Source organism: Ahaetulla prasina, chromosome 1, assembly GCF_028640845.1.
Source record: "Ahaetulla prasina isolate Xishuangbanna chromosome 1, ASM2864084v1, whole genome shotgun sequence".
In the NCBI taxonomy this organism is placed as follows: Eukaryota; Metazoa; Chordata; class Lepidosauria; order Squamata; family Colubridae; genus Ahaetulla; species Ahaetulla prasina.
In genome coordinates this window covers 70,134,202-70,151,911 of record NC_080539.1, presented here as the reverse complement: position 1 = coordinate 70,151,911, position 17,710 = coordinate 70,134,202, and the positions used below count along the sequence as shown (strand labels likewise).

At 39.5% G+C, this 17,710-nt stretch overlaps 1 protein-coding gene across 1 annotated transcript in view; it reads left to right on the top strand.

Moving 5' to 3' along the window:
• The window catches only part of DNAH8 (dynein axonemal heavy chain 8), a 139,199-nt gene that overhangs the window by 65,426 nt on the left and 56,063 nt on the right, over positions 1 to 17,710 (top strand). The window contains exons 43-54 of the mRNA XM_058167819.1: positions 1,524 to 1,658; positions 2,469 to 2,630; positions 3,635 to 3,881; positions 4,335 to 4,576; positions 4,677 to 4,817; positions 5,058 to 5,295; positions 6,743 to 6,885; positions 7,673 to 7,807; positions 8,061 to 8,183; positions 14,746 to 14,959; positions 16,498 to 16,607; positions 17,232 to 17,395. Coding sequence (XP_058023802.1) covers positions 1,524 to 1,658; positions 2,469 to 2,630; positions 3,635 to 3,881; positions 4,335 to 4,576; positions 4,677 to 4,817; positions 5,058 to 5,295; positions 6,743 to 6,885; positions 7,673 to 7,807; positions 8,061 to 8,183; positions 14,746 to 14,959; positions 16,498 to 16,607; positions 17,232 to 17,395 — 2,054 coding nt within the window. The remainder of the gene's footprint in view (positions 1 to 1,523; positions 1,659 to 2,468; positions 2,631 to 3,634; positions 3,882 to 4,334; positions 4,577 to 4,676; positions 4,818 to 5,057; positions 5,296 to 6,742; positions 6,886 to 7,672; positions 7,808 to 8,060; positions 8,184 to 14,745; positions 14,960 to 16,497; positions 16,608 to 17,231; positions 17,396 to 17,710) is intronic.

Below are 17,710 nucleotides of genomic sequence, written 5' to 3'. Positions count from 1 at the left end.
AATGATAACAGGGATGGAGATGAGAGAATGATCTATAGGGTAGACACCATGGCAGAAAAGGCCCACCTCCTGGGATCCACCAGATATAAGTCCCTGACAAATGCTACCTGCAATGTGCCTTCTCTGTCAGATCTAATTACTATAGATCAAATTTCATTCATTTGCTTTTGTAAACAATTTTTTAAAACAAACTTCACCCAATTTGTACAAAATATATATGGCTTCTGGTAATGCCTATTAATACACGTATCTAATACACAAAAATTGATCCAAAATCATAGTAATGATTCTGTTTATGTGAACCCAAAATGTGATAATAAAAGGACAAAATCAAACCAAACGAGTTAGTATTTCAAATCCTGATCATCCGTAAGCACAGGATAATTTTAACCAATTTTTACTAAGTTTTCCCTGAAACATCCAAAATACGTTTAGACATTCCTTAGTTTATTAGCCTTATTTTAAAACCATAAGAAGCTAATGCCATGTTGTTTTTTTAAAGCAAACTTCTACTGGCTTATCAGGACATTTAGTATATTTAAGCTTATATTTCAGAAGTTGTATTTATAATAAATATCAATTTCATTAACCCAACTTCCCATTAAAAAAATACTGACAGGTGACTCTTCCAAAATTGCAGCCATTGTATAACTTCAGAAACCACAAATGCAAGTAATTGATCAAGGTTTACTATTTGAAATATCATGTATTTGTCATACTATTTAAAATTGATAGCAACTTAGGTGTATCTAATTTAACACAAATACTACACAAGGGAATAATACTTGTTCAGAACACCTTAATGCTCCCTATATGTGGTTGCTTTTGAAGTGAATTAACAGTTCTTAGCTGTATAAAACATAGCCTCCAGGCACATCAACAGCACTGCTTGGACAGGCCAGGGTCACCATATATAACTGGATATCATCAATATACTGATCCATACAGGACTGTGAACATACAGTTGACTTCACCCGGAAGTTTCATGTAGATGTTGAGTATACTGTGTTGAGCTCTATTGCACCTCACAGGTGAGGGGCTGTGTGTTTGAACCAACTACAGAGAAAGGGAAAAAATGGTAATGTGATGCACTCCACTCCTGAAAAATATAGTAACTGACTGTATCAAAAGCTGCCAAGAAATGAAGAAGCACAACGATGGATGTACCATTCCCTTCTCAGTTCCCCCAAAGATCACCAACAAGCATGTCCAGTGGTGTCTCGGTACTATATCTAAAAGGGAAGGTTGGAAACTGGATAAAAGTTGTCATGATCATTCGATCCAGTAATGGCTTTTTGGACAGGGAAGAATGCTGCTTTCATCAAGGCTAATGGAACCATGCCTTCTTATCTAATCACTTGAGACAAACTTTTTATACATACATGTGTATATGCTTGTATTGAATTACTTATCTGCAACCTGTAGGTTTTACAGGTTTTCAAATGTTCACAATTCTGTGAATGCTGTTACTAAAGAAAAAAAAAACATGCACAACCTATTGATTCATCTATTTTGTTTTTTAGGTTCATTATGATTTTGGGTTAAGAAATATCCTTTCAGTGCTGAGAACTCTTGGATCACAGAAGAGGGCAAGACCAGATGACAGTGAAATGAGTACGGTTATGAGAGGTCTAAGGGACATGAACCTCTCTAAACTTGTAAGAATTTATCTACTGCAGTGTTGGTATTGGTCTGCTGGCAATATTTTTGTTATTTTTTTTTAGTATCGTTTTAAACTGTGTTTTCAAATGAAAACAATGTGATGTTGTAAAATTATATTTTGACAATATTTGTCATTATTTATAAATCAGTTATTCCACTGAATAATTAATGAAAGCATCATTCTCTTTAAAGTTAATTATTGTACTTAAGAAGGTTTAGAATAATTTATATCTTCAGATCAAAAGTTGAAGGCTGATTTTGAGCAAGAAAACATATATTTCCTTTACACAGGGCCATAATTTTAATTTTGATCAGGGAAGCCAGCAGCTAATTTTGGTAAAAGAAGAAATATAGACAGTAAAATGTAATTTAAACTATTCTCTCAGTGAAATATGAAATGTTGTAAAAGCTATGAATACTCTGGAAACTGTTTAAACTTCCCATTGCTAGAGTAATTATGAAAATGATTTAATAGCTTCTTGTATACTTCTCTAGAAGTATGTGGTTCTCAGTCTGACTGCGTACTCTCTTGTGCATATATATAGTTACTTGATTTGCATACAATAAATTAAGGAAATTATACAGAAAGTAATAATATTGAAACCCCACTGAACCCAACAGAATCAGGTTGTTGGAATTTATTCAGTACTTCCGTATAATTTATTGACCTTCATAAATTGTATCTAGCTTGGTCTCTATGTTCTCAAGCTCACAAGAAGTATATATTTGAATATTTCTGTTGCTGCTCCCTCCTGACAAATCAACAATTTATATTTAAACCCCCTTTTTTTTGGTTTGTTATCCAGGTAGATGAAGATGAGCCCTTGTTTCTTAGCCTTATCAACGATCTCTTTCCTGGGCTGGTACTGGATAGTAATACTTACGTTGACCTTCAAGCAGCAGTTGCAAATCAGGTTGATGAGGCAGGACTGATTAATCATCCTCCTTGGAATCTTAAACTTGTACAGGTATAACATTACACATTTTAGGCTTTCAGAAGACAGTACTGTAGAATATAAAACTCAGTTAATTAAAAAAAGTCGCAATGTGAATTTTACCATCATTTTTCTCATATGCTTTAATAAATATGTTTAAAAGCCTCTTTTCAAATAATCCAAGTGTAAGACTACATATTTTACATTATGTATGTAGTTATTAATATTCAGGAACCCTACCCAAATATAACTTCACTAGAAAGAGATATAACACTCCTTTTCCTCCACTTCCAATAACCTAATGCCTTCAGATAATTTAGGAATATAGCTCTCCCACAGTAATCAGCCAATGGCCATTTTGGTTGAAAGTTCTGGAAATTGTATGTCAGGAAAAGGTCTGAAGGGGGCAGCTGATATGAACTCATAGACCCTCTTGTGATATAGCACCCTTCAAGATCAGTGTTCTATATCAGAGGTCTCCAACTGTGGTCCCTTTAAGACTTGTGGACTTCAACTCCCAGAGTTCCTCAGCCAGCTTTGCTTTGAAGTCCAGTTGAAGTCCACAAGTCTTAAAGGGACCGAGGTTGGAGACCCCTGTTCTATATTACAGCAATATTTTATTTATAAATCCCCTTTTAAATTGATGTTACAGGGAGCCCTTATGTATTGTATTCTATGGCATTTGGAGACAATAGCCAAAAGAGTAGTAATAGAGATTTTTTTCTCTATTAAGTATATTGGGATTAGATGTAATCCCAATATATTTCATACATACATACATACATACATACATACATACATACATACATACATACATACATACATATATTAGCAGTTCCTATCCACGATTTACCACCATTTAGAATTTAGCCTTTCTTTTCTAATGACAATGAGCTTTTTTCCTAATGCTGGCTCAGGGCCTCTCATAAAATATGCCCTCTCACCTTCATGTCTTAGCCCTTCTCCAGAGAAAATATTTTTGAAAGCAAGGCCAATAATCCAGCTCCATTCCTCTCCTACCACCCCTCCTTCTTTAGTTATATGAAACTTCCAAAGTCCGCCATGGATTGATGACGCTTGGACCAAGTGGATCTGGGAAAACAGCAGTTATAACTATATTGATGAGGGCGATGACAGAATGTGGATATCCTCACAGAGAAATGCGCATGAACCCAAAAGCTATTACAGCCCCTCAGATGTTTGGCAAACTGGATACAGCAACAAATGATTGGACAGATGGAATTTTCTCCACCTTGTGGCGAAAAACCCTTAAAGCCAAGAAAGGTATAATAAATCCACTGAAGAGTCTGTTTATATTTTGAAATTAAGAAATAACTTGCAACATAATCCCAGAATATCACTTTCCTACTAAAAGTGTTTGTTTTCATCTATACCGATATCCCTCCCCCCCCCTTGGAATTATATCCCAAGATAATAAATTGAACCAAGATAATATGAAATAATATACTTTTCTACAATACAAATTGTTTTTTATTTCAGTTTTTAGGGAGAAAACATACCAATAAAAAAAGCTAATACCTGCACTACCATCTTTTCTTAGGTGGATAAAAGACTTGAATCTGATTGCAGCAGCAGGGCTTAAAATGTGCAGCATATAGTCAAATTGTAATCTGAGATCTGCATTACAGAATGATGAAAAGGATGACGATGATGATGAGCTTATTAACTGAACAAGAAGTTTTCGACTTTGTGTAAACTCTTTCACTTTATTTCCAGGGGAGAATATTTTTCTGATTCTAGATGGCCCAGTAGATGCAATTTGGATTGAAAATCTGAATTCGGTGCTTGATGATAACAAGACTCTCACTTTAGCAAATGGAGATCGGATTCCAATGGCTCCTACTTGCAAGTTGCTCTTCGAAGTGCACAATATTGAAAATGCTTCTCCTGCCACAGTTTCCAGGATGGGTATGGTGTACATCAGTTCTTCTGCCCTAACCTGGAGGCCAATATTGCAGGTATATTTTCGGAGAGGATTTTTTAAAAAAAAAAAAAAATTTTAAATTGTGGGACAGCTGACTAGCATTCTCCTTTTCCCCACCCCCAACCCCCCCACAGGGATGGTTGAAGACTCGTACTCCACAAGAAGCAGATGTATTATTGGGTCTATATGACAAAGTTTTTGATGCAGCATATACTTATATGAAACTGAATCTTTCTCCAAAAATGGAATTGCTAGAATGTAACTATATCATGCAGGTATATTTTTAATAAATCTAACAAAATCATGCCATATGGCTATCGAAATAACACAGAAATTTCCTTTTCTTGACAAAGCTATTGGAAAATATGAGGTACATTAAATACAACTTTGCTATGACCCTTGTTAGTAGCAAAATGTATTATGTGAATCTGCAGTTATTTTCATTTTAGATTGTACTCCAGGTATTCTTACTTCTCTCCCTTTCTCTTCTCTGTTTCTTTTTAAAATATTTTCAGTCTATTAATCTTTTGGAAGGCTTGATACCCTCTAAGGAAGAAGGTGGCATTGTATGTCTGGCGCATCTTCACAAGTTATTTGTCTTTGGCATAATGTGGAGTTTAGGATCCCTTCTAGAGTTGGATAGCCGGGAGAAGTTGGAAGCTTTCCTGAGAAACCATGAAAGCAAACTGGACTTGCCAACATTTGATAAAGGGGAAACACATACAATGTATGAGTATTTTGTTAGTGATTATGGTAAGTGATAAAATAGTGCAAAGCTTCTTACTTTTTTAATATCCCTGATATTTTTAGTACAGTTTAGCAGAGAACATTATATTTTATAGCTTATTCAGCCTATAACCAGTGGTGGGTTGCTACCGGTTTTCCACAGTTCAGAAGAGCTGGTAGCAGAAATCTTGATATGAGAGCAAACCAGTTCGCTCCTAATGTCAGCTGGGCCCTCCCGCCCGCCCCTGCGCTATACCTACCTTTATTCCTTTGTTTTTAGTTCAGCTGTAAGGCGTAGCAGAGTGGATTGCCAGAGTGGATTGCTTCAGTTGTTTTACTTAAGGCGCTTGCATGAAATGCAAGTTTGGCACATGTGCGAGTGACACGAGCATGCATGTGGTGATTGCGCGCAAAGCGTGTGTGTGATGTGAACCGGTGGTAAAACTGGCTGGAACCCACCACTGCCTATAGCATGTAACTTTGGCACTTATCTATAGATCAGAAACCCTCATTTATTTGGATGGTTTCTATTTGTACATTACACATTTTAGTAATTGTTACTGATGAGTCAGTTCTGATTTAGTTATTTCATTAACTTTGTTGACTTGTATGCCATCTCAGTAACTGGGTGGCAGGAGGCAACTTAGAATCATTTATTTATTTATTTATTTATTTGATCCTATTTATATACCGCCCTATCTCCCGAAGGACTCAGGGCGGTTTACAGGCACTTAAAAACACATAAATACAATATAAAAACAATTAAAAAACTTATTCTAAAAGCCCAATAATTAAAAATACAGAAATAAAACCCAATTTAAAACCATAAATTTAAAATCTAACTCAGTCCTGCGCAATTAAATAAGTATGTTTTAAGCCTGCGGCAGAAGGTCCGAAGGTCCGGAAGCTGACGAAGTCCAGAGGGTAGTTCGTTCCAGAGGGTGGGAGCCCCCACAGAGAAGGCCCTTCCCCTGGGCGTCGCCAGACGACATTGCCTTGCTGACGGCACCCTGAGGAGTCCCTCTCTATGAGAGCGCACGGGTCATGAAGTTAAAACATAGGAAAATAACATTTAACAACAAACAGACAAAAGCCAAATGATCCTTGGCACGGCACACATTGTGGAGGAAAACAACACAAACCAATTTTCAACATTTTGTTTTAGAAATAGCTAGATAGTTCTGAATGGCAGAAACGTGATAGATGTTTTCCAGAATAACACTTTACTGGTTACAGGTTATCTCACCACTAGTCTTTGCTGGATTTCATCTAATTCTGAGGTCTTAATTTGGTCAATCTGCCTGAAGACTGGTCTGACTGAGAAAAAAAATTAGAGACCTTGATTTCTTCAAGCCTATTGAGCTGCTACTGCACAGAATGTCTAATTTCTTAACAGCTATTTTCATTAATAAATATAGTGGTTAAAGAAGAGAAATAATTAGTGTTTTTCTATTGTTGTTATGTTCCATTTTAGGTGACTGGAATCACTGGAATAAAAAGGTTCAGGAATATATTTATCCAACTGACAGTATTCCTGAGTATTCTTCTATTCTAGTTCCAAATGTAGACAATGTCAGAACACAATTTTTGATGGATACAATAGCAAAGCAACACAAAGTAAGTGCATATTTTTTTGGCAAATTATGAACTAAGGGATGCTACTTTGCCACTGAATATAATGCACACATTCTGCTAAACCATCATACTGTACACTAGTGTGTTTAGCTTTGCCTTAAGAAGTTGGGGTGAACCTGCCATTCAGGTTTCCAAACTATGATTTGTGAAAATCTATTTGGTTTTTTCACAATTTCTCTCCTAATATTAAATTTTAGAAGTGGGAGGTGTGATGGACACACTTGTGCTCAGTGTCATGCATGTTTAATTATTTGATTTTTCTATTTGTGTCTACATGTTGTCTATTTTGCCTGTGGAGATATTTCCAAATAATTCTCCAATGAATAAAAACATCCTTCTGTATATAGAAAATATTCTTCTTTTCTTTTAATTCTTTTATTTCTTTTTCTTACTTTGCAGTCATTTCATTCATCTTCTCTTCCACATCACTCTTTCCACACACCATTCCATGCCAAAATGTTTTTATTAGCTATCAAAGTGTGTGTGTGTGTGTGTGTGTGTGTATGCTGCACAGTGGGTGACAGATTTTATCTGTGTTTCTACAACTATCCTAAAGCTCTTTTTCTTATGGATGAAATGGTTTTAGCTCCAGTTCACTGAGCCCCAAATATAAATCAGAAATATTATATATAATTCAACAAGACAGCAAAGACACATTGCTTTTTATGTTGTGTTTAAGTGTGTAATTTATTTTTGGCAGAACTGAAGGGTTGTTTTTTTAAAAATATATAATAAGGATGTGAAAATAATGATACTAAAATTATTACAGGCAGTATTGCTCATTGGTGAACAAGGAACTGCAAAGACTGTAATGATTAAAGGTTATTTAAAAAAATATGACCCAGAAGAACAGTTATCAAAATGTTTAAATTTTTCTTCAGCAACAGAGCCTGGAATGTTTCAGGTAAACTGTAGATTTTATGAGCTGTTTCTACACCATCTGTTTCTATATAAACTATTTGAAATAAGCTAAAGAAAAGGCACAATTTTGATATTTATTTTTAATACTCCAGCAATGATTATAAATTATTTTAAAGCATGCTTGTATAATTCCAATTGGTTGGCTTAAATTAAAATTCATTACATATACATATAACAAATAATTAAAAAGACCTTCATTTTTATTCACTTGTGTTTATTTGTGTTTAATTATTAAGAGGACAATAGAAAGTTATGTGGACAAGCGGATGGGCAGTACCTATGGACCTCCAGGGGGCAGAAAAATGACCATATTCATTGATGACATTAACATGCCCATTATAAATGAATGGGGAGATCAGGTACAGTTCTAATAAGTGTTCCTAATTATACAAGTAAGCAATGTTTTTGTTATGTTTGGGTATTGACGAGGCAGGAGACCAGGTTAGTGACAACAGCTCTTTAATATAGTGTGACCCAGCAACTCTCTGGAGAAAAACCTCTCCTTATATACACTTCAGCCTGAGGCTGCATCCAATCAGAAGCGAGATATTTCCCGCCTAAAACTCCCGCCAAAACTTACAGTAATACATTACACTCCTTCCCTCCCAGAAGGCACTTTGCCAATATTTGCATATTACTTCTCTACGTAGTCCTGCAGGTACGTGGGGCGTCTTCTGACTCTCCCGGACCTGCGCAGTTCACTTTCTGGAGTTGAGTCGAGCTTGCCGGAGGGACTTTTCGTTCCTCTGAGCTCCTCCTCCCGCCATCCGCCCTGGATTATTCGCCGGCTCGGACCTGCTGTCCTCTAGAGAGACCGGAGGGTGTCGCTGGACCTCGCCTGACTCAGATAAGTCTCTGTTTGGTTCTTTGCTTACGCTTTCTGTTTGTTCTTGGCTCCGGTCAGCTGTGGGGTTAATTAAATCATAGTCAGGGCTGCTCTCGCCTAATTCTGCCTTATCGCTCAATCTGTTTCTTAATTGATCTATGTGGCGCCCAGACTCTGCCATCGTCTAGTTCCACTAGATAAGATTTGGGGCCCGTTTTGTCTATGACTATCCCCCTCTTCCAGTTAGGGCCGTCGCTGTAATTATGTGCCCATACCGAGTCTCCTATGTTTAACTCTCGGATTCTCTCTGGTTTTGTTTTGAACCCGTCCTGTACATAGTTCGGGTGTAGCCGGTCTAGCGGGCACCGTAGCTTCCGCCCCATTAATAGCTCGGCTGGGCTGCGGCCGGTGGCCACACAGGGGGTCCTGTGTTGACGGTTAGGAATGCGTCGATTTGTGCCTGCCAATCGCCGGGCCGCTTCGTGATAGCGCTTCTTCGCACTCGAACAAAGCGTTCAGCAAGGCCGTTCGACGAGGGTGGAACGGCGCTGAGAGGCATGTCGGATGCCCTCTTCAGCCAGGTACCCTTCAAATAATGCTGCGGTGAACTGTGGGCGTTATCGGACACGAGGGTGTCCGGTAGCCCGTGCGTGGCGAAAAGGTGTTTTAGTGCTGAGATGACAGCTCCGCGGTTGTGGATTTCATTAGGATGATCTCCAGCCATTTGGAGAATGCATCCACCACAATTAGAAATGTTTGGCCGTGGAAGGGCCGCAAAATCAATGTGTATGCGGGACCAAGGGCCTTGGGGTTTCTCCCACTCCAAAACTGGGGCCGAGGCGGTAGTGGTCTGGATTCCTGACATACTTGGCATCGGCCAACCCTGTCACTGATTTCCCTGTCCATTAGGGGCCACCAGACATAGCTCCTAGCCAAACCCTTCATCCTCACAATTCCTGGGTGACCCTCATGCAGGAGTTCCAGAACTTTTTTCCTCAGTTTCTCTGGGACTACCACCCTATCCCCCCAGAGCAGGCACCCCCCTTGTACGGACAATTCCCCTTTTTTCTTTACAAATTCCTTAAAACGTTCGCCCGGCGCAGCGGGCCATCCCCTTTGAACCCAACTGATTACAGTCCTTAAAACAACGTCCCGGTAGGAGGCCCGAGCCACTTCCTGCGATGTGACTGGCCCCGAGTCCAAAGAGTCAATTAGTAGAACGGGGGTGCCCGGAGTAGGGTCCTCGATTTCCCCGGGCAATGGGCATCTGCTCAATGCGTCCGCATGCCCCAGCTCTTTTCCAGGTCGATGCTGCAGTTTGTAAGAGTAGGCGGCCAAAAGATAGTCCATCTGGTCAGCGGGGTGATAGTGCCACTGGCGTTGGGCGGTCGCCAGCCAGTAATCCCAATAGTGGTCTGTGGTCAGTGATAATTTCAAAGTCTCTCCCAAAAACGTATTCGTGAAATTTTTTCACCCCTGACACTATTGCGAGAGCCTCCCTATCTAGCTGGCTGTAATTCCTCTCAGCCGGGGACATCGTTCGTGAATAGAACGCTATAGGGGCTTCAGTGCCGTTTGGGAGTCTGTGGCTAAGTACAGCTCCTACTCCATAGGGGGACGCATCACAAACCAATACTAACGGCAGTCTGTTATTGTATTGTATTAACAGGCTATCGCTTGATAGCAAACTTTTTACTGCCTCAAATGCCCTATTCTCTGACTTCCCCCAAGACCAAGCAGTGTTTTTTCCTAGCAATTTATGCAGCGGTTCAGCAACGGTTGCCTTGTCTTTTAAAAACACGGCGTAAAAGTTTACCAGACCCAGGAAAGCCTGGAGTTCTGTCTTGTTTTTGGGTGCTGGGGCTCTCTTTATCGCCTTGACTTTGCTCTCCGTGGGGTGAATCCCTTTTTTGTCTATTCTATAGCCCAAAAATTCAACAGATTCGACCCCTATCTGACACTTGCTTGCTTTGACTTTTAATCCTGCCGACCTAAAAATGGCCAAAACTTTCCTTAACCGCTTCCCCAGTTCTCTTAAATCTTCCCCTGATACCAACACATCATCGAAATAGGGTACGACTCCCGGTAACCCTTGTAGGAGCCGCTCCATCAAATTTTGGAATAGCCCCGGGGCCACACTCACCCCGAACTGTAACCGGTGCACTTAAAGGCACCCCGGTGCGTTACAATGGTCTGGGCTTCAGCTGTGCTAGCATCTACGGGTAGCTGTTGGTACGCTTGTGCCAAGTCTAATTTGGCGAAAACTTGTCCGTGCCCTAGTGAGTGCAATAAGTGTTGCACTACTGGAACTGGGTAGGCGCTCTTTTGCAATGCTTTGTTCAAGGTAGCCTTGTAATCAGCGCAAATTCTTATGGACCCGTCTGGTTTTATAGGGGTGACGATTGGCGTCTCCCATTTGGCATGGTCAACTGGCACTAGTATCCCCTGGCTGACTAATTTATCTAACTCTTTGTCGATTTTAGGTTTGAGTGCAAAAGGAACCCTCCTTGCCTTTAACCTAATGGGAGCTATTTGGGGTCTAAATTGAAGGAGATAGGGGTCCCTTGTACTTGCCTAAACGGTCCTCGAATACATCTGCGAATTCCTCCATTAGGCGTTTTGCAGGTTGCATCCGCCCGTGGACGCCAGTCACCCCATTCCCAACGCCTGAACCAGTCTAGCCCCAGCAAGCTTGGCAAGGTTCCCTCGACTAACGTGATGGGCAGGGTCTTTTCGTATGTCCGTACTTGACCTCGACGGTCGTTGTCCCTCGAACAGGGATGCGGTTGCCCTGGTAATCCTGCACCCGGAGCCGTTGTTTCTGTAGCTTGCGCTTTGCGATGTCGGCAAGGCTTTCACAAAAGTGTCCCAGGACATGATTGTGATAGCTGATCCTGTGTCTACTTCCAGTCGGCACGGTACGCCTTCAATTGTCGGGTTTGTGAAGATCTTTTCTTGATGCGGGTAGCTGCGTGGTCTATGGTAACAGTCATTCGGTTTGACTTCGCTCTTTCTTTCCTGGCCAATCGCGGGTCGCCTCGCCGATCTCGCGCTCTGATTGGCTGGTTTGAAATTTCGGCGGAATGTGGGGTTTGCATCTCTGACTCAGAGCCGCTCTGATTGGCGATTTGAATTTTCGGCGGAAGGTTGGGGTGCTCGGCAGACTTGAGCCAGGTGCCCTTCCTTTCACACCGCCGCAAATGGCGCCCTGAACTTACATCTTTGGCGCTGATGTCGCCCGCAACTTCCGCATTCCTCCGGGTCTTCCCTTGTCGATTTTTCGGTGTAGTGGACTTCTTCCTCCTCTTCGCTGGTTGACTCACGATAGGTTTCTTCGTGGTGGACTGTGCTCGGCTTTGCGCCCGCCATCGGCGTGAGTCGCTTTTGTAAGGTGTCTGCTGCATGGTTGGACATCTCATGGGCTCTGGCTTCGTCCAGAGCGTTTGCCAATGTCAGGTTGCTCTTGGCTAGCAACCGTCTCCTCAAACGGATGTCTCTGACCCCCCGTATAAGTTGTTCCAGCAGCTCTTCGTCCAGATCGCGGTACTCGCAATGCTTGGAGGCTTGTCTCAGGGCTGCCATGTAGTCGCTGATAGACTCGCCTTCTTGTTGCCTGCGCTCCCCAAACTCGTACCGTCGAACGTATTTGGACGGGGCTGGTGCGTAGTGATTCTTCAGGAGGGTCTGAAGGGTCTGCCACGATACGGAGTGTAGCGGTGTTGGCTCCGCTAGGGCTTCTGCGACGGCGATGACTGCGGACCCACAGTGGCTTATGAAGTAAGCCCGTTTGCGGTTGTCGGAGACTCCCTGTAGCTCGTTTGCCTCCAGGAAACTTTCGAAACGGGTCATATATATTCCCCATGTCTCCTGGGCAGGGTCAAACGGAGTGGGTGGCGTGTAGCCGGTCATCGCTGCATTCGCCATTACTTTGCTGGGTTTGATTCTCGTAGTGAGTTCAGCTCTGTTCTGGTGCTCTGCCTCAAGATCCCATCCTCGTCGCCAATGTTATGTTTGGGTATTGACGAGGCAGGAGACCAGGTTAGTGACAACAGCTCTTTAATATAGTGTGACCCAGCAACTCTCTGGAGAAAAACCTCTCCTTATATACACTTCAGCCTGAGGCTGCATCCAATCAGAAGCGAGATATTTCCCGCCTAAAACTCCCGCCAAAACTTACAGTAATACATTACAGTTTTGTTAATAAAAATGATACTTTTAAAAATAAGCTATTTGTGAAAACTTTCCCCATGTTAACAATATTTTCTGTTTGTGTTATAAAATTATTAGCACTGCTTAGAAACTGTACTTCAAGAATCAGTTTAGGAAAATGTTGGGCTGATTGTAATATTCTGCCTGAGTGAGAATTAACAAAATACCACAGCTGAATAAGAGCTTCTATCTATTAAATAAGTATATATTCTTAAAGCAGTCAAGTTGTTTATTTTTCTTGATGTGCTTGCAGGACATTTTTAGGCAGTGCCACCCTTGTATGAATCAGGAGTGACAGGAATACACAGGTTGCATTTTAATGATGTTCCTACATATGCAACTGAACTGTGAGCTCATAGGTATGCAGACAGATGTTCCATTGGGTTTTAAATCTGTAAAGAAACCAGGAAGTCAGCAATATGGCATCTTAACTGAATAGTTACTGAATATGCAGTAAGGAGTGGACGTATTTTATTTTAAAAGCCCCCAAGTTCATTCCTTAACACTGTTAGTTAGAATTGGGAGAAATTTTCCATCATCCGCAAGAGCTATTTTCAAGATGGTCCATGGGTAAGAAACTGCCTGGGCAGGGGGTTGGACTAGAAGACCTCCAAGGTCCCTTCCAACTCTGATGATATTATTATTATAAACCAAACTCAATTCATCTGCCAGAATGCCCCTGACAAATATGCCATTCTACATGATTAGGGGAGATGAAGCCCCTGGATCTACCATTGTTTCTTTATTTATTTTTATTTTTATTTTATTTATTTTATTAAACTTTTATACCACCCTTCTCCCGAAGGACTCAGGGCGGTGTACAGCCAAAATAAAATACAGAATATATACAATTAAAAGAATTTAAAATGAACTATTACTAAACGGCCGATAATTTAAAAAATTTAAAAATTTAAAATATTACTAAAACCCCAATTTAAAATCAACATTTATGCCAGTCCTGCTTGAATGAATAAATATGTTTTTAGCTCACGACGAAAGGTCCGAAGATCAGGCACTTGACGTAAGCCAGGGGGGAGTTCGTTCCAGAGTGTCGGTGCTCCCACAGAGAAGGCCCTACTCCTGGGGTCCCACCAGGTTGCCTTTATCCTTGCTGCAAGATTCAAAGAGCAATAATTTTCCCTTTCTGTGAAAAGAAGAGTTTTGCTCAGAATTCCGAAATAGTCTGTGCCTGAGTACTCAGGAGAAAAGCCTGTGGACCATCATAAATGTAGGTTTCTAAGCACTGGGATTCTTGCCAGCTATTGTTTGGACAGAGAAGATCAAGCCTTCAAAAACCTACATGTACAGTATGAGCAATGGAGATGGATTCTGAATAAAGGAGAAGGAGTAGGACTTCAGAAAAAGCAGAAGGAGTTGACAGAGCAGATAGTGAAGGGGTGTCAAATTGGCGGCCTGTGGGCCAGATGTGTCACACATAGGCCACACGCACACTAGCTCTGCAAAGGGGAAAAACATCACGAAACATCACATGCCAGCAACATGATGCAGCAAGTTTCACACCCGTGAGAGAGTGGATTCCCTGTACCTGCTGTGGACAGTTCTGAATTAGATAACAAGAATGTTCTCAGTATAAAAGATTAATTTAGTTTTTGTTGTTAATAAAAATGGTCATTTTTGAAATCATTTTCATTTACTGTATATACTGTATTAATCCATTTTTGTGTTGAAAGTTAAGATATTTCTTCATCCTGAAATCAGGATAGGCCCATGTTATTCCTATTTATTTTAGGTGGACTGATACTTTGCATACAATGTAAAAGTACACTTAAACCACATTCTGCCATGTATCTCAAGTAGAAATAAAAATATGTGGGGTTTTTTTTCTTTTGAAAGAATGATCTGTTGCTTTTTTTAAAAATGTGCAGGTAACAAATGAAATAGTACGTCAGATGATGGAAATGGAAGGAATGTATAGTTTGGATAAACCTGGAGACTTTACTACAATTGTTGACGTGCAACTTATAGCGGCAATGATTCACCCAGGAGGAGGTCGAAATGACATCCCACAACGCTTAAAGAGGCAGTTTACTGTATTTAATTGCACCCTTCCATCTAATGCCTCCATTGATAAAATATTTGGTATTCTCATTTTTCTGTGTAATTTTAAATAGAACCCATGCATTTTTATCAGTGGATAATCCTTTTCTTTAGAGAAACTAAAACCTGGAATAATATTGTTGGACATTAATATTTAATCTAGTTAATAATTTTAATATTTAATTAATTTTATTTTATGAACTATTTTATTGATTACTGATGAGGTGATCTAAAGAATGTTCTCCATCAGAATTAAAAAGAAATAAGTCTGCACCCAAATGAATGATCTTGCTAAAAGGAAATTACATCATTTTTATTCTCACCCAGTCCAAAAACTTGGATGATAAATTGGATGATACATTCTCTAGGACTGAATTTTTCCTACTAATAGCTGAGCTCATTTCAAGGACACCATAATATAGATTCTTCAGCCACAGTTGACTGAGCATTCATATTGTTTGTATATTTTGCTATGTTTTTGCCCAGTCCCTTGGGTAATTTATATTCTAGGACCAGTAATGCTATCTTGCCAGAGAGAAACCAGGTAATTTGTTTTTGAGAGTCCTGCCTGGGAGGTTTCCACATTATATGAAGGAGCCCTCCTGCTTCTGAAGATAATGTAAGTTGAAATCCAAAATATTTGGAAGGCTTCTGGTTAGGAAAGATTGCAACCAAATTTAACAAAGCCAAAGAGAGAAGAGTTCTATCATTGCAGGCAAAGGGAACAGCACGAGATGAGACAAAACATAAAGAAATATAAAATTGTATAGTTTCAGTACCAGGGAAATCAAGAGATCTAGGCAGTTCAAATTCGTATAAAGATTTATTGTAAGCCTAAATTCTCCACAGGAATCTGAACTACTAACAGTCAAGGAATAGAAAGGAATTAAAGGTGGGCTGGACTTAGATCTCTTGTGGGCATGAAGAGACTCATGTCTGATGATGTGCTTGACCCCTCCCTATGTTTTAAATAAAACGTCTTGGACAATTCTGAAAACCTCAGACTTCATAAAAACGCCAGACTTGCATCATAATGAAAACTGATTTCCAAAACGGAGTGCCAACCATCAAAAAGTCCCTTTGCCTAGTTACCATCTAGTTCAGTGGAAGTTGGTAAAAAAGGCGTTCATAAAGAATATATAAAAAGGGGCTTTCTCATTAAGATCTTACCTGAGTTTAATCTTATGGAAAGAAAGTAGAGTAGATCATATCTACAGGAAATTGCAGAAAATATAAATAGCAAAATTTAATTCTGCATTGCTTGCCATTCGGAGATAAGCCTTGAAATCAAACAGGCTTCAGTTTTAAATTATTCTTAAAGAATTAGTGTGTGTTTTTTTCTATTACAAGACAGGCTATCACTCATTGTCATATTTTATCTTGCCAATTCTGTAATTGTGGCTTAATAAGTCCTTTAATTAAGCTATGTGTTTACAATGCTATACAGCTAAGGGAAAATCAGAAAAATTACAACTCCATATACCTGAACTGACTGCATGACACTGATGCAGTAAAATTTTAGATTTAACGCTGTTCTTATTTGAAAATATTAAAGCTAAAACTGTTCTATTATTTTTCAGGAATAATTGGCTGTGGATATTTTCATTCATGTAGAAATTTCAAGCCCGAAATAAGTGATATGATAATGAAATTGGTATCCGCTGGTAGAATATTGTGGCAATGGACTAAGGTATCAAAATCAGTACTTACTAGAAAGAAATTCACTATCTGGAAGTTATGGAAAACAAATCTGTTTTTACATGTTGTAGGTGACTAATTTAATTCAATTTTCTTATCCAAACATATATTGGTAGAGAGTGCCAGAATAATCTTGTCAGTTGCTAGAAAAATCTGGTCCTGTAAGATATAAGTACTTATTATGCTTTATGCAGTATTGTAAAATTCTTCATTATCTTCTGTTCTTTGTTATTTTTTTTTGCAAGAGTTGTCCTCTTTGTTTTTTAAATTTTAAAATGAGAATAAGGCCTGCACCTTACTTTAATTTATGCAAGAAGCCTTATTGCTCTGAAAAATAAATAAATAATCCTAGACAGGGATAAATTTAAAACCAGCCCCACTGACCCATAATCGAAATACACAAGTATGTAGTCAAGGAAAATTTACTCAAAAGGAAATTCACAGGTAAGATATATATTTCCTGTGTACCAACAATTCAAAACATACTGAATGCATTGTACTTGCGCTAGCGTATAAGGAAGACAATTGTACATGGGAACCTATGTACATGCTTTTCACTTCTGCATTATGAGAACTTGCACAAATACACATACATGTATGTATATTTTTGTTATAGATAAAGATGCTGCCTACACCATCCAAATTTCATTATATCTTCAACCTGCGTGATCTTTCCAGAATTTGGCAAGGCATGTTAACAATTAAATCAGAAGAATGTACAAGTATTCATACACTTCTGGCTCTATTTAAACATGAATGTACCCGTGTAATTGCTGACAGGTATGACTATTTACTGAAGCATTACAAGTAATAAGAGAAGGAATCAGCCACCTTCTATTCAGTTTTCATTCTGAAATCCAAATTCCAAAGATAAATTTGGAACCCCAAAACAAAGCTGCAAAGAAATGCTTAAGTGGGCTTGCACAAAAGTGAATGTATACCCTGCACATGTTGCTTTTGCAATGTGTTAGGGGGGAAAAGGGCTGAATGAGCAGGCAGAGTCTAATATATCTATTTTGACTCTGCATTGAAGGACCTGGACATTTTAAGAGATACTTTTTTTAATTTATCTTTTAAATTATTATTTTTCCTTTC